The sequence below is a fragment of the Numenius arquata genome, chromosome 10, assembly GCF_964106895.1.
Source record: "Numenius arquata chromosome 10, bNumArq3.hap1.1, whole genome shotgun sequence".
NCBI classification, from domain to species: domain Eukaryota; kingdom Metazoa; phylum Chordata; class Aves; order Charadriiformes; family Scolopacidae; genus Numenius; species Numenius arquata.
Genome location: NC_133585.1, coordinates 7,714,298 through 7,739,788, shown reverse-complemented (window position 1 = coordinate 7,739,788; position 25,491 = coordinate 7,714,298). Strand labels below are relative to the sequence as shown.

At 37.3% G+C, this 25,491-nt stretch overlaps 1 protein-coding gene across 12 annotated transcripts in view; it reads left to right on the top strand.

Annotated features, from left to right (window-relative positions):
- The window catches only part of KCNMA1 (potassium calcium-activated channel subfamily M alpha 1), a 479,530-nt gene that overhangs the window by 409,750 nt on the left and 44,289 nt on the right, over positions 1 to 25,491 (top strand). For 11 of the 12 annotated variants that reach the window (XM_074155313.1, XM_074155312.1, XM_074155311.1 and 8 more), the window contains 4 exons: positions 5,078 to 5,171; positions 16,782 to 16,905; positions 19,719 to 19,943; positions 23,188 to 23,380. In XM_074155313.1, coding sequence (XP_074011414.1) covers positions 5,078 to 5,171; positions 16,782 to 16,905; positions 19,719 to 19,943; positions 23,188 to 23,380 — 636 coding nt within the window. Of the gene's footprint in view, positions 1 to 430; positions 502 to 5,061; positions 5,172 to 16,781; positions 16,906 to 19,718; positions 19,944 to 23,187; positions 23,381 to 25,491 lie in introns of all 12 variants that reach the window. The other variant, XM_074155307.1, reaches the window with a different exon arrangement.

Below are 25,491 nucleotides of genomic sequence, written 5' to 3'. Positions count from 1 at the left end.
TGAAGTGTTGACCTTACTTTTCTCTGTGATTCCTTATTTATTTTAATAGCAGCAGAGTGCTATACCTCCCCTGTCATTTTCTGTAGATTCAAAGGAATAAACATCTTCAACAGCTAGTAAATCTCAAAGCCTTTATCAATATGTGGGAAATAAGTGTTGCGTCAGACACATTTACCCTAGGATGGGATTATTGCTCAAAGATGATAATATTGTGGAATAATCCTTTTATAAGTATTCTTTTATGAAAAGCCATTTTTAGAAAAAACTTAAGAAAGCTGCAGGTATCAACCGTTATTTCAGCTGTAGAAACTGATACTTTAAGCTTTAAAGTCTGTAATTTCACATAATATCAAAATTGATTCATGCCTGTGGTTTGAAATAATTTTTAATAAAAAAAAATTAATTTAAATTTTTTCTTATTATTTAGAAGTAAAGAATGCAGCTAGATCAAGTTACTCAAAATGTTCATATCAATTCAAGAATGCAACTACTAATGCATTGGTTGGTGCCAAGTCTGCTGAAGGAATTCCGGAACCTGTTCCACTTGTTAATAACCGTAAAGGGAGCCTCTTCCTACCCAACAACCCCTCGCTACTGCACCTTAATTTATTGAGTTCTGTTGAACAAGGAAAATCTACGTACTGTAGATTGCAAAGGGCACTCAGCTTGCCTGTAAAATACCGCTACCACTCCCAAAAGCCTGGGTTGAACCAAGATCTCCGTAGGTAGCCCCGTAGTTGGATGTATAAGGCAATACAGATTGGTTTGTGCATGGTTTTGCAGTCTGTTTTCGATGTGACTATGACATTACTAATGCTCTGTTAAGTGCTTACAGACGTGGGTTTCTCCAGATGTGGTGATTAATAAGTTAATCAAGATAGCTAATGTTTCTAATGTTTCTGGGTGGTTTGTGCTTTACCTTTCATATGGTTTATTTGCTCTGAAGCATTTACACGCTAGGCAGAATGAGTTTTTCAGGTATTCTAGTTCAGGTCGTGTGATGTTCAGTAACATAGATGTTATTTCAAATTCCAGCTCTTTTGAGGTCTAAAAACAGTGTCTGAAATCTGTGTTGCTAGTGACCTGAGAGAGGCAGTGGAGACAGATTTATTTAAAAAATAGTAATAAAAAACCAAAGAAAAAAGTTACGAACTTGTCCACTGTTTCAGAAAGACATTCCCTTTATTTTGCTTAAAAAATGAAATGAGGATAAAAGTCAAGTAATATGTTGTTACAGATGTTCAGCTCCACGTTAAGGCTGTTAAAATTACCAGCACATCTTAAATCAATTCATGGAACATTGTCTGGAGGTTATGTCATTGAAATAATGAATCCTCTTTACTCAAGAATAAGCAAACATGTTAAAACATCAGTGTAACTTTAAATTAAACTCCAGCATAAACCGGAGCATCTGAAGCCTCATTAGAGTTGCCTGACATTTTTCTAGCACTGAGTCTTCCTGAACTGCAGAACTGTGAGATTCTCTGCCTATTAGACAAGTGAGCACTGGGTTGTTACAACAGTACATTAAGTGTTATACTTAGGGATGTGCAAACAAGCTCTTGAATTTTATTAGGACTCAGAAGCTGGATTGAGTTCCGATTCTATAAAATTCTGTGTCCAATTCTTGAACTTGTTTGCAATTTTCATGAAAGCTGGTAAAGAAAGTCTGTATAATATAATATGACTATATTTTAATGCAAATCCTGTAGCGTAAAGACATCAAAAATACTAAAAAAGGGGACACATTCTCATTAACAAAAGCACTAGGTCAAACACCCAACATTAGAGTTGAATTGTCATATATCACAGCCCATTATTCAAATATAGTTGTCTTTCATAAGAACTAGCAAATTTAAGACTCTCATTTAAATTAATGCAGACACAGGAACTATGAAACTAAAATGATATTTTATGGCATTACTAAAACTTTTGCTAGATCTATTTCTTTAAATATGCAGGAAATTGATAAGAGTATCTGAAGGATAATAATTAAGTATGTTTTATATCCTACTTACTACTAAGAAGCCACTTGTGGGTTATCATTGCATCACTTTTGGGAAGCAAGCCATAGGTAATGGTGTCCATTATTTACCATTCACATTTTTCAGCTTCATGGATTCCTTTTCCCCCATTTTAATGGAGCTGCGTTTCTAAACTGCAGATGCCCTGTGAACTCTCCGCACAGATTTAATTGAAAAACAAAATCTTGTTTGGATGCGATATGATTAAGATAGATCACCTTTCATTGCTGCAATGAGAATAAATGGTGTCCTTGCTTAAGCAAGGCTTTGTTATAGCAACAAATTGAGATCCCTCAGAAGGCTTTGCTAACAGGTATTAACTAGTGAGCCACATTAACCTTGGACTTTCTAGGCAATTGGTGACAGTAACGTAGTTTGAATGTGACAAGCAGATATCAAAAGAGGGAGCTTATTTATTGTAGATTCAGTACCCAAAATAACTGCAGACTGCTAGAAATCTAGTTCTAAAAATGGCTATTAGGGATGATTGCTAGTAAGACTCTGTTTTTTAATTGGGCGGATGGGTGGCATCACCTGGCAGCACTGGAGAACACAAATATTGGACCATATAGTACAATAGATCCTTATTGTACTAACTTTCGGTATTTGAAATGATCAGTCAGAAGTATTATTAGTTAGCTGAAAACTTAGAAAAGTACTCTTTTTTAGTAGTGTTTTCTATCATTCATAAAAATCTTTCTGGCTATAATATGATCTACAGTTGACTTGTGTTAATAGAAGATTTTGCACGTGGTCCTGATGGCTATATATCTTCCTTAAAGTGTTAAAATGGTATAACAATACACTTTAATTATGGTGCAATACTGAATCTCTTGATAAACATTCTATAACTCCATGACAGCAGATTAAATTAAGTTAAATTTATAATTTTTACTACCAAGAGAGCAAAGCATATCAGTTGTAACTAATTTCTGGAAGGAACATTTTGCGTGGTTCTTGTTCCTTTGATCTTTTAAGTGGTGGATTAATCAGATTGGAACTGAATGTTTATATCCTATTTAGAACAAGAGAGGACAGTGTATATCTGAAAAGTAACCTATTGTCTGTGTGGAATAGCATGCGAATAACTTTTTGATAGACAAGTTTAAAAGAAGACTAGGCCATTTCCAAGAGAGTGATTTGCAGAGGATGTTCTGAAATGCACAAATACTTGCACTTTGTTATAATCAGAAATAGAAAGATATTACTAACAAAATAATTCTGTGCATATTCACTTCATGTTACAAATAGCTAAATACTGAAGTGATCTAGTTTAATCTGAGCAAGCATCACAGAAAGAAAATTTCAATTTGTATATTTTTGAGAATTTTCTATGGGTTTATTTATCTCTCAGCCAAACAAAGAATGATACTTGACTAATGATCAATAAGCATTTCCACTATAGGACTCTGACTTCGAAAAAAAGAAAAGTCAAATGAGAAGGAAAAGGCTTTGTCTTTGGGGATGCTGGCCAAGAAAAAAAGAAATTTATGTTAGTGAAATAAATTATTATTAGACAGTCATTGCTCTGATCTAAGTATTACCTTTTACACTACTCTTTGGGGCATTTATTTTGGGATTAGCTTCTTTTTTTTTTATTTTTTTTTATTTTGCAATGCTTTCTTTTGTTTTGATTCCCTTGATGTGTTAGGTGATGCTAGGTCATTTAAAAAGATAGCACATCTGTCTTTTCTGGGCCCAGTCCTTTGGTCTTGACCAAGGTAAAATGAAGTTCTGTGGCAGACAGACATATAGAGAGATGTGATAGGCCAGAGTGGAGTCTGTAATAAAATATTGTTAGAAGAAGTGTTATAGCAGAAGGATACTGCTTAATTTCTTCTCAAATCAGTCTAAGGCAGGTGACATACATCCAGGTTTTGTTGTTCCTACGTAGCTTGTTGGAAATAGAATTTTTTTTTCCAGCCTCTGCTTCTGCACTGCTAATGTGTATTCAGCTCTTTTAATCTAGCTACTACTACTACTAATCTCTTTCCTTTTAGCTTTAAAGTAACAGCTTCCTAGGCATCAGTTATATTATCTTCTAGGTCATTTTTCAGTTAACAATAGGATGAGAAAAAAGTGTATTTTTCCTTCTTTATATTAGAATAATTCATCATTAGTGTGAATTTGAAAAAGCGGGCATAAGATAATTCTCTTTGATAGCACATGTAAACTTTATGCACAGATTATCAAGTGCAGTAACAATCTTGAAACAGTAAAGATGATGGTTAATTCTTAGAGATGAGTTATTAGGAAGCTGCACTTGTTTAAGCAATATGTACTGTGACGTAGGTTATCCAAGAGTAGTTTATGATTGGCAAAACCATAAGTGATTTTACCTCTGGAAATTGATCTGTCATTGAAAATGCACCTCATCCTCATTAAAAGATTGCATAACACATGCATCCTCTGTTATATAGGTATTGTCTCCCCACTTCCATTCAACCTCATTCTGTTCACTCCTGTTAAAACTCCCTTTTGTGAGAAGGGTAGAGCGATGAGGTCTGACTTGTGCTGGAGATCTGTGCACAATGGCAGGCTGTGTTCACGTTCCTGACTAACTGAATCATTGAACATCAAGGCATTGAATATTTTACATCTCTTCATGAAGACTCTGTTGTTTGGCATGTGAGGAGCAAGAACCAACTGGTGTCTAGTTCATTAGCAAAAGCGGGCTGGCAGCTGCTATGTTGGTATTGCAAATAGTACTTTATCTTTCTGAGAATATAGCAGAGCACTAATTCTACTTTTCTGTAGCACAGATTAACTGAAAATAACTCTAAGAATAACCCGAATGTGGTCCCCCCCTTTGTTTTTGACGTATGAAACCAATTTGAACGCCTGTGTTCAAAGCCCTGGTATTTTTCCCTGCTTCTCCTTCAAACCAATCTCTTTGACTAACATGTATTTGATTTTTATTAGTGTTGGGCCTATGTTAGCAATGAAGTATCAGTGCGTGAATGGACATAGAGTGTGTGTTCTTTGCTACTTCACTTGTATATCACATTGCACTTAGAGCAGTACTTAATCTCATGAGTTCCTTATATTTCCAGTTGAAGATGAGCAGCCGTCGACACTATCACCCAAAAAAAAGCAGCGAAACGGAGGCATGCGAAATTCACCCAACTCCTCACCCAAACTGATGAGGTAAGACTGTAAGAAACTCATATCTTCATCTTCTTTCTTCCTTCCTTCCTCTTCTCCTCCCCCCACTTCAAAAATAAGGGGAGGGGGTGGAAAAAAAAGATTGTTAGATGGTTTCTGAAAGGCTGAAGTATTTATTCTGTCAGCTTGTCAGCAGTTAATGATAGAGCTGAAAAAAATTCTGTCATGAAAAACAGTTTGAAAAGCTGTTTGAAAAATACATAGGCTTTAAAGTCTTAGCTGTCACCCTGTCCTGTCCGTGTGTAGTTCTTAAACAGCAGTGGCACTAATGATAGCACTAACCAATCAGGGGAACTCATGTGGTTAGTTTGCCTCAGGCAATTCTCTTTTTGTTGGATTCCCTCTGAGTACTGTTTTCTGTACTTAAGGCCATATGTGAGATGTATCATCACAATCAAAAATGAACCTGAATATTACCTTCCTTTTATCCTGTCGATTGAAATCAAATTTCTGTTAATTGATTTAGACTGATAAAAAAGTCTAATAATCTATGTACTTGCCAAAGCAAAGTTCAAAACTAATGCAGTTTTACTCAGGCTAAAAGCACATTAATTATGAAACACAGGGATTTTTAAGAGGGTAGTATATACTCTAAAAGTGGGTGATGAAAACATCATCTTGTTAGTGATATTTTTCCCCTGTTGCTATGTGTACATTATTTTACACCAGTACGCCTTTGTATAACTATGTAGTTTCCCTCCGTAGGACAAATTACCTCTAAGAGATTTGTTAAAACTAGAACTGCAACAAGAAATTGGAAACTATTAAAATAATATGGCATTTGCATCCTGTCTCACTGTGCTTCACCTTTTGCCTGCTCAAGTCAGTCAGAACAGGATCAGATAGTGGACAAGTTCTACAAGGAGGCTGTTCCTGCTGTGATTTTGTATATCTAAAGCATCCAGGCTAGAACCTCAGTCCATAACTGTATGCAGAAATAAATATCATAGCAGAGATTTTCCACTGCATATATATATGGACACAGACAGAAAAAATTAAACTTACATATATAAACAGGCACATTGGTGCAGTTTGGGGTTTGGGTGTATGTATAACTGTAACTGCTCTGCAGTCACAGAGGTTGTGAAGAAAATTAACATGAATATATAGTTCTTTCCATATATAAAATAACTCATTAATTGTCTTTTATTGTTGATAATTATTTTGCTCCTTTAACAACTCTGGATACAGTTAGGTAATATTCCTCTTTGCATTTCAGTCAGCACACTGGAATTTTCTTTGGCCAGTTACAGAAGCATCCATATTTGTTTATTGTTACTGCAATAAAGGGCATATTCAAGGACATAACTTCTACAAGTCGTCTTCATCTCTGTTTAGACTACAGAACCAAAAGTGAGATTGATTCACAGAGGAAAATGCACCCAGCTGTGGCTTTTTTTTCCTATTGACCATCTATTTCTGTTAAATGTATCATTAAAAGTTCCCTGCCTTCCTGTTAGCTCAGCCTTGCCCGTATGACACTGATTTACATGCTTGTTTACAGTTTATGAGGAAGAAGAAAATGAACATACTGGCAAGCTTCTCATTTTTATAGTGCCAGTTGTCATGCTAGCATCGTTTCCAATTTACTTACCTTTGGACAGTCTTCTTATCTGGTGCTAATAGTTTTAACCACTTTAAGTTTTTAACATGTGGGAGATTCCCCTCCTCTTCCCCCCTCACCAAATCCTAATTTTGGGAAAGTAGAAATAAAAAGAAAGAAAGGGAGAGAGAGAAAGAGCTGAAACATTTGGAGCTGAGCACACTGTCCCTGTTTGCTATGTAAAGTATGCCTCATTTCTTTGATCTTGAGTAATAATAATTCTGGGGAGTTATACTGTTTTCATATGCTTCAAAGCTGTGTCAAAGTTTTGCTGCTTAAGGGTACTTCTTTATTCTATTGGCTCTTGGGTACTGAGATGACAGGTCCTCTGTACTAGGTGCAGGCTTTTTCAAGTCATAGCCTTCAGCAAAACATCAAATTACCAAATACAGGGTAACATACTTCTACACAAATGCCTTTCCTGTAGATATATTATACCATATATATTAAATACTTTAGTGTTACACGGTACATTTTATGTGCAATAGAAAGTGATGGTTTGAGGTAGCCTTAGGGGTACTTTTTTCCACAAGCAGAAAAAGCTAGTGTATACCGTATCAAGTATGGTTTTTACAGGACTTTCTGCCCGAAGGCCTTTGTAAATAAGTAATGATCAACAGATTGGCTGTGGGTTTTTGAAAAGCATGCCTGTGTCAGTTTGCATGATGGGGGAAGATTTTCAAAGTGGAGCCTGCTTTCATTGCCTGCTGAAGAGGGACTGAGGGAGAGTAGTCATCCTGAGCCTGAGCTGTCTGCTCAGTAGCACATCAGAATTGCTAAACACAGGTCGAGCAGCGAGTGGAGAACTTGCCAGGCTTCCAAATCCAGACATTGTTTTCTTCCTCTTCGCCCTTGCTGCTAAATTTATTCACCAGCCCTGTGTTGGCACCCTCAGCCTCTCCCCAGATCCAACCGTCTCTTTGTCTTACTCTTTATCTACGCTGACTTAACTTGGGTTCAAGGTGCTAAATAAGAGAAAGTGGATTGAATCAGAAGAGAACTCTGTTAAGCTTTGTGTGTAATGGCCAAACGCTTTTCTCCTTTCTGATAAACAAAGGTGGGCTGTATTATCTGCTATTTTGTATCCTCGTAAATTACCTACAGTGACAGGTACTTGCTTTCCGGCCGACAAATCTTTAGTGTATGTCAGCTAAAAGTACACAAGAGGTAAATCAGCTAAAGCACTGTCATGTCTTTAGCTGATATTTATCTTTGCTTTTTAAATTTACTTTAAAAGCTCCTTTAAAGCCAGCTTCACCCTGTCCCTCCCACAGAAACAGCTGACTACTTGGCAGACCTTTCCTCAGCCATAGTTCTGGATCTAGATGGGGGCTGGAGGACAAGAAGTCTAGAGCATGTAAAGGATGAATATGTGAAACGTTCATTTATAAATTGTAATCAAAGTTGCGACTTTAGAATCACTTTCTGAGCAGCCCTGCAGTTAAGATAATGTTGAAAAAGCTGTGTAGATTTTAGATTTCCACAGTGGCTGGGGCAAATCAGGGAAGAGGGTATTATACCATGAGATAGAACTCTATGACTTCTGCTATCACTGGAGCAGAAGAGAGGACAGAAGCTATATCATAGGGGTTCCCTGGGACATCATGACAAGAGGTCTGACAGGTGCTTATTTAGACCTGGTGAGAAAGTGGGAATTTTTGAGATTTACTCACATAAGTTGAAAGCTGTATTACCAAATAAGATCTGGATAGATAGATTGAAGACATCTTTTCAATGTCATCTTTTTGATGTTGTTGTCTCTAAATGCCAATAAGTGAGTAACTGAAATAAATAGATGGTAGGCATACAATGTTCTTTGTACAGATCGCAAATGGTCTAGATTCTCATTTAGGAAGTCACTGTTCTAAGTGAATCCTACGTTGCATCAAATGACATGAGCAGAATCACACTGATGCAATACTGGAAGAATCTAATCAATCAGATACAAATCCTTCAAATTCTGACCATAGCTACAAATGTAAATTAACTAGAAAAATACTCTGCATTGTCATTGTTACTTCTATCTGTTTCACATCAACAGAAGTCTGTCCCATTAAATCCACAAGAACATCAGTATTATATGAAAATAACTTAAACAAGGACATCCTATTGCAATAAAAAGTAAAATCAAAAGAGCAAGTGGAAGGAAAAGGAAGGAAAGCTGTGAGTAGTAGGGCAATCGCATACCAGGTCTCCTTCTTTGTGAGATGGAGAAGAAAAGTAGAACCATTTGATGCCCCTGGTGTCATGCAGTAATAGCAAGTCACCTGTTTGTCATCTCACAGTTGCAAGTTTTGATGCATGTTATTGATGAAGAGCCACGTTAAGTATGAGGAGGCTATGTCACCCAAATATCAAATAGCAAAGCTAGTTTAAAAAAAAAAAAGTGTCATTTTGGATTCCAGAATGACCAGTAAAAATGTGAAAAGCCCTGGATATGAATCAAAAAGGCCACTTAAAAGGATCGTTGCTGGGGCTCAAGTCTGCACTTAATGCTTTGGTAGCTGCTATTGCATGAGTGGAATACACTGACTTGAAGGAAATGTCAGCCCAGCTGAGTCAAACTACCTCTTAATGCAAGAACAAATAGCATATGACAGGGCCCAAGGGGCCTGAAGAGCAAACAAATAGTTTGTCCCTGTCCACTCTGAATGTAGTGGTGTAGTTGACATAGGCCTCTAGACAAGTAGCATACTCAGCAAAGGGTCATTATCATTAGTGTCCCTGATCACATAAGAATCAGAGGCATCAGAGGACGCTGGGTTTTCAGTGTGTTGCCAAGGAGAATTTCATAAGCCTGAGGATTTTTCTTGATCAAGCATCTAAAATAATTCCCAACCAAACCATAAAACTTGCTCAGAGACTGTCAAGACCCAGCTAAATGACATGGAAAAAAGTGAGCTTTTTGGCATACATTTCCAGAAACCTAATGAGATTATTTATCTGAAGTTGGGGAGGAAACCTCCTGTCTTTTTTCCTGAAGTTGGATATAATAGGCTAAGTGTATGAACAATGGCCATTCACATTTATCTCCTTATCTGCCCACCAAGCTACATACCCTCAAATGTACACAAACATTTTTGCAAGTGCCACTCGGGATGAATTTGTAGTTCCCCTGCCGCTGTAATGCTGCCCTTCCATGAGCTGAAACTGTGAGCTTTCTCATAGGACCCCAAAAAAAAAAAGTGATGGGTGGTCTAGAGGGAAACATTTCTCAAGAAAAATCTTGAAAAAAAAAGTTCAATCTGATAATTTTCCATGACTCCCCTAAATCAGACATGATGTTAAGGTTTGAAGAGGTGAATGCTCACTGATTAACCATAATAATGGTTTATATTTATGTTCCTCAGCCTTGGAGACTTCCATCATGTATTTTAAAATTTATGTCCTTTGTTAAGGACTTACAAGTCTAACTTTATGCAGTGCTAACATGCAATGATAACGAAGCTGCAACACAGCAGGTATTTAACAGCACATTTCACTTCCTGATTGTGTTTTACAAGTTCACTACAACCAACATGAGCAACAGGAGTAGCTCAGTAATCACTGTGTTAGCTTAGACCTGTTTTTAACAAGGTTATAGAATGAAAAGGTTTGAATGATAGGGGGTGGTATGTTAGCCCTCTGACTGTTGCTGCCATTGGTAGTTGTGCTATAAACCAGGCGAGTAAGAACAGCATCAGATTTTTTTTGAGTACTGTGAAACCTTGCACAAGTGTTTTTTGAGATGAGAGCTCAGTATCAGGAAAGAAAAGGAGAATTTTCCAGCAGAAAAAAAATCAACCGGCTTTTTATATAAAGTTCAGGGTAACAGAAGATCCACTCAGATCAAGGCAATGGAAAGAAAAAACTCTTTAGCTTTAAACTGGGTTTAAAGAAAATAATGTATTCTTAAAAACTTTAAGTTGAGAAAGTGGTAGCTTTTATCATAAAGTATAAAGGCTACACACTTCATTTAAGCGGCAAAAAAAACTCCCATATTTTATGTTGCCACTTAACTGTGGGTTTATTTTTTTACAAATGAAAAATTATTTTTTTAGGTATATTGCTAGTTCAAAGATTGCTAGTTCTGCAGCTTGAGTAAATATAAATGCGAAATAAAACCAGAGGATACATTGGCTGTGTGCCTTGTCTCTCCTTTATTAAATTGCTCGTATAAAAGTCTAAAAGTTAACTATTTTGTTACTTCTATATGTGAGAGGATTCATACTTCTGCAACGTATTCTGAGCATGTCCTGAGGTATCAAGATACTTTAATGAGCAAGATTCTTACAGTAAACAGCTCTATATCAGTGTCCTTAGTAGTCTTGATAAATTAACATGAACTCTTCAGAAAGGCTTCTGAGGATAAAAACACACTTCAGCAACATCTGGGTGAGGGAGAGAGAGGGAAGGAAAGAGAATTAGTTAGTGTTCTTAGCACTGTAATTCAGCCCATAAGCTTGCACAGGGCAATAGGTACCAAGCACTCTATTAAATTTATTCTTCTTTGGAGATTTAGGGAGAAAGTCCAGCATTGTGAGATTGTAGCCAGTATTAGGATAGCTTCTAGAACATGACAACAAAAGAATTTAACAGTAAACTGCAAGTTTTCTTTCTCTTGTCACACTGGGTTTTCTTCTCTAAAGCTCCGTGCATCTGGGCACTGAATCCTCACGAATTTAGTTGCTGATTAACCTGTGAAAGGAAAGATCAGTAAGAGAGTGTCATTAGTGTAACACACATAGGCAACAAATTCTCATTACAACTTAATGCCATCCACACAGGCTGCAGAGGGTCACAGGGAATGGCTAATGATAGCCGACAAATGTTGGGTGTATTAGTCACAAAACATTTGCTGAATTCCATCAGAATGTCGTGACAACCTTTGCAGCTAGTCCCAGCGAGCTGCCGGAGTCAGTGGAGTTTGCCTGTGACAAGCCGTCACTCTATCTTGGTTGAGCTTTATAGCACCAGTCAAAGCAGTCAGAGAAGATTGAAGTGACAGAGGCCCACTGAGTAAATAGTGAAACATGCAGCACATCATGAAATATTCAGCCAGGGTGTAAAAGCTCTAAATGCTTTTTCAATTATTAGCACCTGCACTGGCTGCATACATCTAACACTAACAGCATGTTAATTGCCACAATTTGTTAGGGTAGTTGTAGGAGAAATTTCAAAGGCACGAGACATTCTAACGTGTCTTCAGCTCCTATATTACCTTCAGCAAACCTTCTCCTTCTTCCAAAAATTAAGTCTGTGTGTGCATATACTCACAAACACACATCCACAGTGATCCAAAGTCAGGTAAGAAAATGCAAAATTCTTGGCCCGCACACAAGGTGAGTTTCAAGTCCCTGACATCTTTTTGTGGGCAAAATCCAGATATAGTATATCTATCTGAGAAAGACATAATTGCAGACTTTAACAAGCACAGGTTAAAGAGGAGTTGTGTTGTTCCCAAGGGTGTTTTGCCGTTGATTTTATATAAGGACAATTTTATTGTAGAGCAGAATAAAAAGTAGCCAATACATTGTTTTACTGATGTGCAAAGACTTGTTTATTTTCAAACAATACCAGGGTCCCTACTGGTCATATAGTATTCTCATTCCCAGTGCTCAACATATGTAGCAGTTCCACTGCACATCAATGAGGGCACATTGCTCTCATGGTCAAAGTTTCATATGAATGATAGCAAGAAAATTAAGGTAAGGGTGACAGAATCCAAAGATATGCTAAACAACAGTCATTTAATGAGGCAGCCATTTGGCCCCAAATGGTCCTTTCAGTTCTGTCCATCCCCAGTCATTACTCAGAAGTTCCAGACTCAAAAACTCCAAGTAAATAAGTTTGCAGTAGTTATGAATGTATGCTAGGAAAGCAGTGCTCTTTAAAATGTAATGTTCACTTCCTCGCAATAGGTTTGCTGGAAGTGGGATTTATGGTTTTGCTTTAGGCTGTTGTCTTCCAGGCAGGCTTTTTGGGGTTGCAGCCGTAGCATGGCATTTAGTGTAATTTTCAAGTTTAATTGATCATAAGTGGCATTATATGCTTTTCAAAATCTTGAAAAGATGGTATTTTGCTCTTCATTATAAGTCATGCGTATGTAATATCTGCCATAAGAACCAGAGAAGTTATTTTTAAACTGAGGTTATGGGTGTAGGAAAATTAACTTTTGCTCCTTTTCTCCCATGCGTGCTATACGTGCCTGTCTTTTCCTAGCTGGAATGACCAAATGCTTTGGTCATTGCAAGCCATAAAACCCAACATTTCAATTAAAACAAACACTGGATTTTAATTGGTAGAAGGTGGTTTTTTTCCTATCATTTGAATTTTTCAAACAGATGACTTTACAGCCCTGGAGAACATAGTAGCTGCAGCCCTAATACAAGCATTTCCCCAGTAACCTGCCAATGTGACTCAGGCATGGCTTGACAGGGCCATCTTCATGGGTGAGGGGGGTAGAGAGGCTCTAGAAACATTCAGTGCATGATTTGGCTGTAAGGGCAACAACTGTAATGCTTTGCGTAACATGAATTTTAATGGGAAGAGGGTGTCCAAACCCCTTAGGCGGATTTGACAGCCTTGGCCTCTGTGTGTCTGTCTTAATTAATTTTTAGTATTTGCAAAGCAGGTTTAGCTCACCAGATTAACAAGAGTCTATATGTCCAAAATAGTAATACTATTTTTTTATTGTATTACTTCATAAAATGACCATGGTGTTTAAAAAAAAATGTCCAAAGACCAATTCAGTTTTTAAGTACATAAACCAGCATATCTTCTAACATCTGAGGGCAAAGTTGGACCTTAGTTGCCATTTTCAACCTCCATAGACATCTTCAGGTGTTGCTTTACTAAAAATGAAAAGTAATTGATTAAAGAGAGATATTAAAATAATAGTTTAGCCCAGAAGATTAAAATTTAGTAAGCACACACATATGTAAAACCCCACAGATTCTGAAACACAAAGCATGGCTGGTCTTATCACGGTTTCCTTCTCAGGCATAATCCATTCTCCTAGAGTAAAAGTAGTACAAGAGTATCTATTGGAGTACTTTCTCGTTGTGTGACGCATCCTGTTTGCTTCTTTTAAGGCTCTCACTTGCCGTACTCCAAGCAGCGAAGCAGCGGATCCAAACAGTTTATCATATTGCAAATAAGCGCACGTATTGATTAAGAAAAGAATTTTTTTTTTTTTTAAATCACAACTTGTTACCTAAAACTTCAATAGGGAATTATATCTGATTATTCACATTCTTCATGCCTTCCATAGCACGTGTCTGTTGAAACAAGGATCACTATAAAATATGGTATTGAGGTAAAAGTCTAATACATCTTTAGCACAAGCTACTTTGAATATTCCCTTTTAGTATGCAAGGCCCTGACCTAAAAGAGAACTACACTAGGATTTAACCACACACAGAAGCTAAAAATTGCCTCAGACTTCAAGGCAGTTGACCATAATTTGATGTCAGATATCTGTTATCACCTGCTTTGTTATAAGATTCCTTTCAATATGTATCATTTCTGTGACTGGGATTAGAGTATTGCTAAATGCTCATTTGTGTGAAAGCTTCAGATGATCTACTTAGTTTTAAATCTCAGAGCAGAAAAGAAACATTGATTAGAAAATTAGAATACGGCATTTTTTTACAAATTGATTTGTTATAGTTACTCTGATGAAGGGAAAATTCATACCTATATGCATCTAATTTCTGAAAGAAAAAGGAGTTAATTTGACCAGTGAACTTTGCTTTTGTTTCAGTGCTGTGCTGTGACAGACTGGTGGAGAAACGTCTTGTGAAAGTTTAGGGCAGGGGAAAATGAAACAGTAAAACTTTTTTTCAGTGGAAGCTCCTGAAGATTCCTAACCTTTTGGCAACATTTCTTATTTTGAAACACATGGCTGCTACATTCCATCAGAAAAAATAGCGAGGACAGATTACTGCTAGATGTTGTCTGAACATCATCAGTACAACCTCCAAATGGAATTGTATCCATGCTTGCAGACCTCACTGTGCCAGATGCAACTCTGAGCAGCAAGGAATACCCTACGAGCAGCAACAGAGTCAACTCTCAGCCAAAACTACCACAGCTGCAGCTCACTGGGAGTGGAGTAAGAGAATGCAGAGCCTAGATACTTTTCTAGAACTTAAAAAAGAAAAGAAAAAACAACAACAAAACACAACAACCCCCCAACAAAACCCTTTGGTACAGCTTTTGCACCAAGAAGCCAGCTCTGCTTCCTATAAGACAAGGAGCACGCTTGTGCAAGGCCTTTCATTACAAAACCTGGGGTAGGGTCAGAGACTCCAGGTAGTCCCCTAGAGACTCCTCAGCTGCCAGGGGGTTGATATTGAAATGCGCTGAACTGTATCTCTGTTGAGTGAATGTAAAAAGCTTTGAAAACATAGTGTTTCTTTTTCCAGATGAGTCTGATTTATGCCTTTGCCATGTAGTGCATTGCTTTTTCTTAAAGCATCAAAAGATTCTGGTTTAAATGGAACATTGCATTAATAGTTTCTCAAGTTCTTTTAAGCTGCTTTCCATGGAGTTGACTCTGAGTGAAATGAATGAGAATTTTCCACTGATTTCAATGGATATATAATCAGTGGCTATAAAATTACACAAATTAATCATCCTGAAGGAATTAGAGATTATACCTTTCTTAGGCATGCAAGCATAACTGTTTTAAGCATGGTAACTTATCATACTGTATTCAGGGTAAATTAACCTATATCATACACAGTGTTCAAAGTCTGCTTCAGTAGACAATGCAGAAGAGAGGTTCTTACCACAGTCTGCTGGCTTATATGCTTCAAAAGCAGTAAACTTTCCAGTTTTGAGAGTTTAGCCAACACGGGCATTTCTTTAACAGGCTTTAAAAGGCTTTAAAATTTGGCTACATGTCTCAGAGTACTTGGCATATTTCTACGTTGAGAATATTTTCTCCTTTGAAATGTTACAATTCTGTATCAGAATATTTCAAACATTCATGACAAAAACCTTAGTTAAAGACTGTAGTTTTGCCAGGCAAAGCTCTGTTCCCTCCTTGAATTTAAGATTTTAGGGTCAGTTTACCCTAAAAGCCTTGTAAACACGATTCTCCCTCTAATGCTATTGCATAATGCAATCACTTAGGGGTCCTCACTAGCATCTGAGAGTGTTAGAGTCACTTAGTACTTAGCGTAATGTTTGATTTTAGCATATAAATTAAAGAACGGTATGTGTCTGTGCCTAGATGTAACTATATTGCTGGAGAGCAAGTTTATAAAAATGTCTTTTATTTGCTTCTCCTTTGAGAAACCTTGTGCTTTAAAATCTTGCTGGAAAAGACACTTAGAAGGTTATCACAGGTAGAGTTGTCCACGAAAGTGGACATTGTTGTTTGGCATTAAAATCATGTATTCCAGATGTGGGCATTTGTTAGTCAGTCTGCTCTAAAATGACATACTGTTGAATCTTTAAAGGGCTTCAGTTTGGGAAAGCAAAATATGATTGGGCAAATTGCTAAAATATTTAAAGTGCAGCCTGTTAAAGCTTTTACTGCGAAGAGCATCACGTCAGAAGTTGTATGTGGTAAAAGCAAGTAATTGGCTTTCCATACTTATGCCAGTCAGTCAGCATGGGGCTCTGGTCCTATCCCTTCTACTTCATTGCAGATGCTAATAGCAACTCCAATATTTATTTTGGAAGGGTGGGACTGGAAAGAAAAAAAAAAACACTTTTATGGATGTGATGGTGTCAGAAAGCCTTGTTTAAAATTAAATGGCTATTGGTGTAGAAAGAGTATAGAAAATCTTCAAAACTGCACCCAAAATTTTAAAATTAACTTTTTTTTTCTTTTCAGCTTTTGTTTAAAAGTGCCCTCATTGAAAGCATGTTAAAGTGTACATACATTTCATTTTTTTTTACTTTTATCCCTCTTTGTACACAGCTCTTGGGATATCTTTCCATCCATAATTCATAATATTTTCCACTTATGTTGTCCTCAACTTGTTTTTCCCCAGGCATGACCCCTTGTTAATTCCTGGCAACGAGCAGATTGACAATATGGATGCCAATGTGAAAAAATATGACTCTACAGGGATGTTTCATTGGTGTCCAGCCAAGGACATTGAAAAGGTCATTTTGGTAGGTATTGGTGACAAGTTGTTTTTGAAACGAGGTTATTTGAACCATAGAACTGATATCTAATGGATTAATAAAATTAATCTCTTCTATCGTTTTAACTCCAGCATATTGAAATCAGAAACACAGCGTGGTGAAATCAAACCTAGCATTTTGGTTAAATAATTATGATTATATAAATCTGTATGTCAAGTGCAACAATAAAAATTGGTCCAAAATAGAGAATTTCTTTTTCATAAGCTGAAATTTGCATAGTGAGTTTAAATCTTTAGAGAATTAAGATTGGAAATATTTAAATGTTTACGCACCCCATTTATCTCTTCACACAAGGCAGTAATGATTCTAATACAGGCAAGTGTTGCTTTGCATTATGTCTTATTTATGTGAATTTTGTTCTCTTAGAACTTGTCTCTCAATTTCCAACATTTCAAGATACCCAAATAGGCCAGAGTAAGTAGTACTACTACTCTGCCTTTCTAGCATGTTGCAGTGAGCCTAGTCTGTTTGTTTCGTTTGTTTAACTGGGTAAACCATCAAACTGACTCAAGTCATTAAAAATAATTAGAAGGCCTATCACAGTCTATTTTGCTCAGTGAAAGTTTGTGCCACTTGTGTTCATGTACTCATACCTAAGAGTAACAAGTAACTAACTCCAGATCTCATACGCAAAACTGATGATATTTGAAATGAACTCCCCGGTGGATCTTCACTTTGTCGCACTTCATAAAGCTTTTTCTGAGTCTGCTCTCTTAGATTTTCCTGCACTGTGGCATGGTGTAGCTGACGATGGTGACAGCCCCAGTTTATTCTAGTAATCAGGGGTTAAAAGCTTGTCTCCACTTCTCCTCAGGGCTTGCTGTAATAACTGTGACGTTGCCTGGAATTGCAATATCGGTGTTTAAAAAGCCAAGCAAGTAAATTCCAAATTCCAGAGACTGAGCTGTGAGACAGAGTTTGACTGAACAGCTCTAAATAGTATGCATTTGTATGTATTCAGCAGGAAAGGAGGGGCAGCCCTGCTGTACAATACTTCATAATAGACAGAGATAGAAGTCTGCCTTCATGCTCAAAACACATTTTAGCAGACAACCTTTAGACGTTGTCCCACTTTGAAAAGTGTTTCTCAAAAAATGGCGCTATGAAATGCCTCTTTTATCATCTCTTGGTAATGCCGTGTCAGCGTTTCCCCAGCTAACCTGTGAATCTGTAAGTCTGACCAGGTCCTTTCTGCTTCATGCATCATCACCAACAAGAACACTGCCAACACAATGCTTCCTTACGCCTTTTCAAACTCACAGTCCACAATTTATGTCTACGTTCATATCCATGCAAATTTAATGCTGCCCTTAGAGACCACACAAGTACAAATTAGTACATAATTTGAAGATGATAGGGTTTCCCAGTTTGTCTTCTAATTGATACTTGATGATGCCTCAGTCAGAAAAGAACTCATTTTTCTGCCCAAGGTCTGTTTTGGCTCTGTGAGATTCCAGCAGTATCAGGTAGTAAGAACTTCTTTGACATACAATCAAATGTAAGTGGCTACATATAGATGGATGACTATAGAGTGACATTTTCTACATAATTCCTTTCAAGACTTGGTCTCTGTCTTGTAAAGCCTGAGTCTTTGAGACCCATAGGCAGAGGCATGGGACAACTTACATGCTTCACTTGAGCATTTGCTCATGTCTTCTGCTGTTTAGAGGGCCAACACCACTATCTTGATAGAGTTGTATGAAAATCAGTGTAAAAAAGAACATATACTATGGATAAGTGAGGGGAAAAAATTGCAGTTCACTGCTGTCTTAGTTTTATTTAGTGGCAAAACTTCTAAGTAATGATACTGACTGTACAACTTCTTGGCAATATGATGTCAGTGGATCTGCAGCTACTTGATGGAGTGCAAGAATGATAAGACTGGCTCTAGAAATGAAGATATTTTTTTCCTAATGAATTTATTTAATCATCCTGGTGTTTGAGTTGCCTGCTCAACTGACATTACCACTGATGAAATTAGTGCAAAAATTTATTCTTATCACTGAGACAAAAAGATAATTCTCAATACCATTCAAATGTTCTCCATGAGACTTTTTTCCTTCTATCTATTCAAGAACTCAGGGAGTCTAGTGGGCCTGAAAAATTAGTATTAGTTGGGATCTCGCACACTAGCTTTTTCTTACTGAGAGGAGGTCTGTGGAGTATGGTAGGCATCCATTGTAGAGCAGTGCAGTGTAGAGCATTGATTGCTTCTCAGGGTAGCAGCCACTCGTCCTAAAATAAGAACTTCAACTCTAAGAGAATAGTCCTCAATTCACAAGATGTGTGATGCCACAAAACCCTACTAAGACCATTGGGCACTCACATTTTCCTTTTCGAGTTGGTCCTGAGACAAAAACACTAGGGATTCATCAGCTAAGACATGGGTTTGCATCTCTTTTCTAAAATCCTAAATTGGTTAAATGCATATTAGGTCAAATTCTGTTGTTCTTAGTTAAACCCATAGTACTTTGATTGTAACCAGAGCTTTAATCCACATGTAGAAACATATACAGGACCAGAAGTCAGTCCCATACAATGTCTTCCTGAACACTGAAGGATTTGCAAATAAGAACAAAATTTTCTTCTGCTGAGCACATTTAATGAAGGATAAATAAGGCTAAAATGAACAACTATTATCAAACTGCTTCTTTGTGCATGAACAATATTGACAGTTGTGTTTTTCCTGGTTTAAAACTCAATATATGATTTAAGCTTCCCTTTGTTTCATTTCTTCCTTGTCTTTTTGTTTTGTTTTTGTTTTTGTTTTTTTTTTTTAGACTCGAAGTGAAGCAGCGATGACAGTTTTAAGTGGGCATGTAGTCGTTTGCATATTTGGGGATGTTAAATCTGCTTTGATTGGATTAAGAAATTTAGTGATGCCATTACGAGCCAGCAACTTTCACTACCATGAACTCAAGCACATTGTGTTTGTGGGTTCACTTGAATACCTGAGAAGGGAATGGGAGACACTGCATAACTTCCCCAAGGTTTCAATCTTGCCTGTAAGTCCAAAGCCATATTATTGATACTTTGTTATTTAGGACACCAACTGGACAGATTCATATTGACTTTGATCTTAGGCTTTTTTACTTTTGTCTACTTATAGGCCTGAGGACTTAGATTTTCCCTTTACTGTGTCTGTGAAAACAGAGCCCTGTGAGACCTTATTAGAAGATATTTGCCGCAGTGTTCAGTTCCTCGTCATCCTCATCAGATGAATTTCAGCTGCTATCAAATGTATTAGCTGTGTTATATATTGAACATTCACTGTAGTGCACTGCATGTAGCCAGTTTTGATGTTGTGATTTCTCTGACAGAATGACAGTAGTTATTTATGACATTATTTATGTATTTATACCCAAAAATCCTTTGGAAAAAAATTATTGTTACTCTGTCTACATAATATCTATCTATATTCATAAAAGCTTCCTGTAGACTGGCCTACTTTATAAGGAACATTGCCACAGCATTCAGTTCAGGGTCTTGCCGTACTCATGTATGGAAGTATGGCAAAAGCCTGACCCTTTTGAAATCGATGAAAAACTCCTATTGATTTTAGTAAGGACTACCACTATAACTACAGTTCAGAGGTCCTTTTTCTCCTATATAGCGTTATCATTCACTCGCGTGCCCAAAATGTAGAGACACGAGCTCCAGGACAAACAAATGAAGCCCTTCAAGCTAGTGATCTTAGGTGATCACAGCTGTAAATGACCCACAAAGATATAGGCAGGAAGGAAATGAGCCCATGGTGTAAGAACGAAAGAGAATGCTCTGTACGCTACAGAGTAAAGTTAGTTTGTATGGTTTTTATCAGAATAAAAAGTTATGAATTTACCAGTTCTTAATAATTATATTTTAGCAGTTAAAAATAAATAAATGAATGATGGATGTAACCTAAACTGATTAATTGGGAAAATAGCTATAGAATGGAAAGACTGCCTTCACTTTCTGATTAATTCAGGCTGTAGGTCTTTGTTACTGTAAATGCAGTTTTAGTGTTAGCCCTTGGCTTTTTTCTGTAAACTGATCCAACAGATGGTGTCACAAGATTCTCTGCTGTCACAAAAATGGTGTCAGTATCAAATTTGGTCAGTTAATATCCTCCTCTTTCTGCCAATTCCTTTTAATTCTAGTCACTGTGAAAGCTAAAAAACTAAGGAATCAGAACTAAATTAATAATACTGTTGAACGGTGGAGCAGAATAGAATCCAACTACTACTTCCAAACTGTCCAGTATATAATGTATATCCATTGTTATAATGAGTATTTGTAAAGTTTTGATCATGAATTCTGAAGAAGCATTAAGGAAATGTACACCACTTTTACATTCCCCAATCAATTTGCACCCAAATTTGGAGTAGTTTTAGACTAATTTCCAGTTAAACAGCTTAAATAGTTAATGCGCCTTTAAAAATACAGAATACATAAAGGAATTGTGTCTTACACAGTTATCAAAGGTGCTGAAGACCACGCAGATTTTGTTACTGCTTTTTCTTTTTTCCCCCCAGCCTATCTGTTTCAAAATGATTTATATAAAGTTAAAAATATCAGCATTATTCTGATCTAATTATACTAATTTAAAAGTCTACTAACAGTTCTGAGATTGTCCTGGTAGGAATCATGTGTTAAAGGGAGGCCACTCAAACTCATTTCCTACTTGTCTGTTCTTTGGTTCAGGAGGTAAAATTTGCTGCTGATATCTGATGGGGATGTGGTTACAGCTGAATATAAAAACATTTGTTCTGGTTTAAAAAAAATATGGAGATTTCTTTTAAAGTCTGTATTAAAAGACACATTTAAGCTGCTGAGAAAACTCTTAGAAAGTAGGTAAATGCCAATTTTAAATATCCTCAGGCAGCCTTAATTCTGTCCCTTTGCATAAAATCATTAGGAGTAAGCCTTTAATTAATTACATGATTGCATATTATTTTTCCCCACAGGAATCCTGCTTCACTTGGTGCACAGTACGGATACAAAGGGCAGAATTAAGGTGGCAGGAATAATCATATCCTAACTTTTGAGTACTTTATAACTAAATCATATCTGTTCAATATATACTGATTTCCACAAGGTTTCATGCCTCAAATTATTGAAAGTAACATGGAGTAGTGAGGCCAGTATCTGAAACTAGGTGGCCATTGCTGAATAAGAATTGAGCTCTGCCTTCACTTTGTGCATTTTAAATTCACTTTTGCATTGAATATTCTCAGTGGAGTTCAGGAGTTCACCATGAGTGATCAGGAGATGGAAGAGTAGGGTCTTGACTCGGTTTTATGAAAGTCCCTGTGTGACAAGGGGACAGCTTAGTCTCCTCATCATCATTAGGGTCTTCGAGTACCAAACCATGTGAGGCAGCAGAGCAGAATCTAGTTTCCATAAAAAAATCTTTTTTTTTTTTTTTTTCCTGGACCTTGCAGCCCCTGTGACATAAACTTAATATTCTGTAACTAGAGATGTGGACTGTAGGATGTGAAAAGCAAGTGTTATCTTTAAACAAAACATAATGGGTTAAGTGTCATGTCTCATTTATGTTAACTATGAAAAAAACCCATGAACTACCACAACATTTCATTTTAATTATTGCATTCTCAGATTGAGAATGGTGGAAGCAGGGGATGTTGCATGAGTTTTGCCCGTTAAGATAAAGTCTTGTTTGAAAGCGTTTGATCACACAACTTTGAAGATCAGTGTGCTTTCCTTCTAGAAGCACCAAAAACATGCATTGAAAAGGATTAACCTTTTTTGTGTATTGCTTCAGGTAGAAAAAAAAATAGCTTTATCCTGATTGCACCTCAAATGTGTAGGAAACATAATGTGTTCCTGCTTAAATTGCTATTCTTTTGCCCAAGACCATTGTGACTTGGTAGTAGATAAATAGACATTTAAAACACACCCCTTGTTATATTCAGAGAGCCAGAGGTTGCCACATGATAGCAACTTAAATCAAGACAATTTCAAGTCACCGATGAGATGTAGAATGCTGGCATTATTCCTGTTTCTTGTTTGTTAGTAATAGCTTGACTGAGTATTGAGACTGAACCTAAAATGCTGCCATCAGCACCAACTACCCTTTAGATTAGCACACATCTCCTATTCCCTGGCACATAGTTAGACCAGCTTAATGTCAGAGCATAAAAAAGATACTTGTTAAATAATTTCCCAAAGCTCCTTCTCAATCTTTAATTTGTTTTTCTTTTTTTTTCTCTCCTGCCTCCCCCCCCCCCGCTTTTCTCTGTGCCGAAGGGTACGCCATTAAGTCGGGCTGATTTAAGGGCTGTCAACATCAACCTCTGCGACATGTGCGTTATCCTGTCAGCCAATCAGAATAATATTGATGATGCTTCGCTGCAGGACAAGGAATGCATCTTGGCGTCACTCAACATCAAATCTATGCAGTTTGATGACAGCATTGGGGTCTTGCAGGCTAATTCCCAAGGTAAGGACTGCCCTATAATACTTCTCTGCAGTGCCTACAGGGGACAGGACCTGGCAGGAAGAATATCCCTCACTCAGTAATTCAAAGAGCCCTACATCAACTTGCTTGACAGTTAAACCTGCTGATTGGTATGATGGCTTTTAAAGGGACAGTCACATAGCTTCTCTGCTACATCACAAAGCACATCTTGCAGAGGAAAAATGAATGAATGTGAAACTGGAATTTTTTACTCATTTTTAAATTTTCCTAAAAATATAGATAAAATCATTGCTTTCTCACCCTGCCCTGCTCTGTGGCTTTCTTACCAGAGCGGTTTCTGTTATAAAGCCAAAGGTAACTCATACTCACTTCAGAATATGTGAAGCCTCTGTCTAACAAGATTTCTTTTTTGTGTAAAGCACGCTGCATCCACAGAAAAAAACCCTGAGTAATACAAGCCAAAAAGTAAAACAGAAAGAACAAGATTTTTAAATTGTCTTTACAGTTCTTGTGCCTTCTTGCTCAAAAAGCCACTTAGAATTAACTCAAAGCTGATTTCTTGCCATGGTTTGACATGTTCTCATCCCATTTAAGGACATTGAACAGAATCCTTCAGATTTTACTGAGAGTAGGGGATTGATTCATAGGTAGCCAAAGGCTATTTTACACCAACTGTGCCTGTGCAAAGCAGCTGCAAAGCAGTCATAAGCACCCTGGCAAAGACCATCAGTGTAAAAACAATCATCTTTCCATCCCTGAAGGGTCTTGCAGCTTATGCAGCTGAAGTCCTACCTTTGATAAACCTATTAAGTGCTGCAGTAAATATTCCCTCTGGATCTAGCCCTGCTATAAATGTAGGTGTAGAAAGGATAGTGCTTTGGTCTGCAATTTCCCCATGAGCCTGACCTAGAGATAGTTTTCCTTCACAGACTGTGAGAACAAAGATTAAGTTCAGTTTTTCCTCTTTACACTTTAATCAGAAAAGAGAAATTAAGAGCCAAAAATCAGAGGCAGTGGAGTAACTTGAATATGGAAACATCTTGAATGTGGAAAATTGTTTCTTATAATAAGCAACAAAAATATGGAATTTAATACTGCAATTAAGGTGTACCAGGAAACTAAAAGTTTGAAATTTTCAAAGTTAGGTTGGATAGTTCTCTGGATAACAAGTACGTTTAGAGAAGAAAAGGAAGGGGTCTTCACCATACATGTTTGAAGTTTCAAATCTATGGCCTGGAAGCAATACAGCCCCAAATATTTTAGAGTTCTTCCCTAAAAATTTGTGAGATGGACTTGCTCACACAAACCAGGACACTCACTCACTACGGTAACATAGTCATAATTAGGAAACTCCTTGTAGAAGTGGAAGACAGGCATGGAGGCTCCTTGTTTTGCTGATTTAGGCCTGGGATTTGAAATTTTGTGTCTGAAAACCAAATGTGTACTTTCACTACCAGGCTCTTGGCTATTCTTTGGTGGGTCTCTCTCAGTATCCTACCACACACCTAATTAAAATAATCAAGAAACAGAATCTGTTTGTGTCACCCCTTTCCTCCCTTCCCTCCTGCTCTTAAGCATGGACAGTCTGAGAGAATTTCCTTCTTCTGCCTTTGCTCAGAGGTTAGTGATATTTCCAACACTTGGCTGTTGTATTTTATCCCTGAGAGTATACTGGATCTTAGACCACCCCTGAATGAGGATGTAAAAACCTAGCAACATAACAGTCTTTGCATCACATGAACACCTCTCATTTTTTACTCTCCATCCTTGGAGGTATTCAAGACCTGGCTGCATAAAGCCCTGAAGAACCTTGTCTGACCTTAAAGCTGACCCTGCTTTGAGCAGGAAGTCAGACTAGAGACCCTCTGGTGTCCCCTCTAGCCTGAATTGTTCTATGATCCTATAATATCCAGGTTGCTGCTACAGCATAGGCCCTATATGTCAGGGAGTGTAGACTGGGACCATGGTCCAAATCCCTTCAGCCCTATTCAGTGCTGCTGATGCAGAGAAGCAGAGGCACAATAGGTTAGTACATACTTAGAATTTGGACATTTCTTCAGGTAAGTATCAGTCTGCATGTAAGTAAAAGGTTACTCTTTCCGTAGTTTTTCTGGGGAAACAGGGCGTAACAT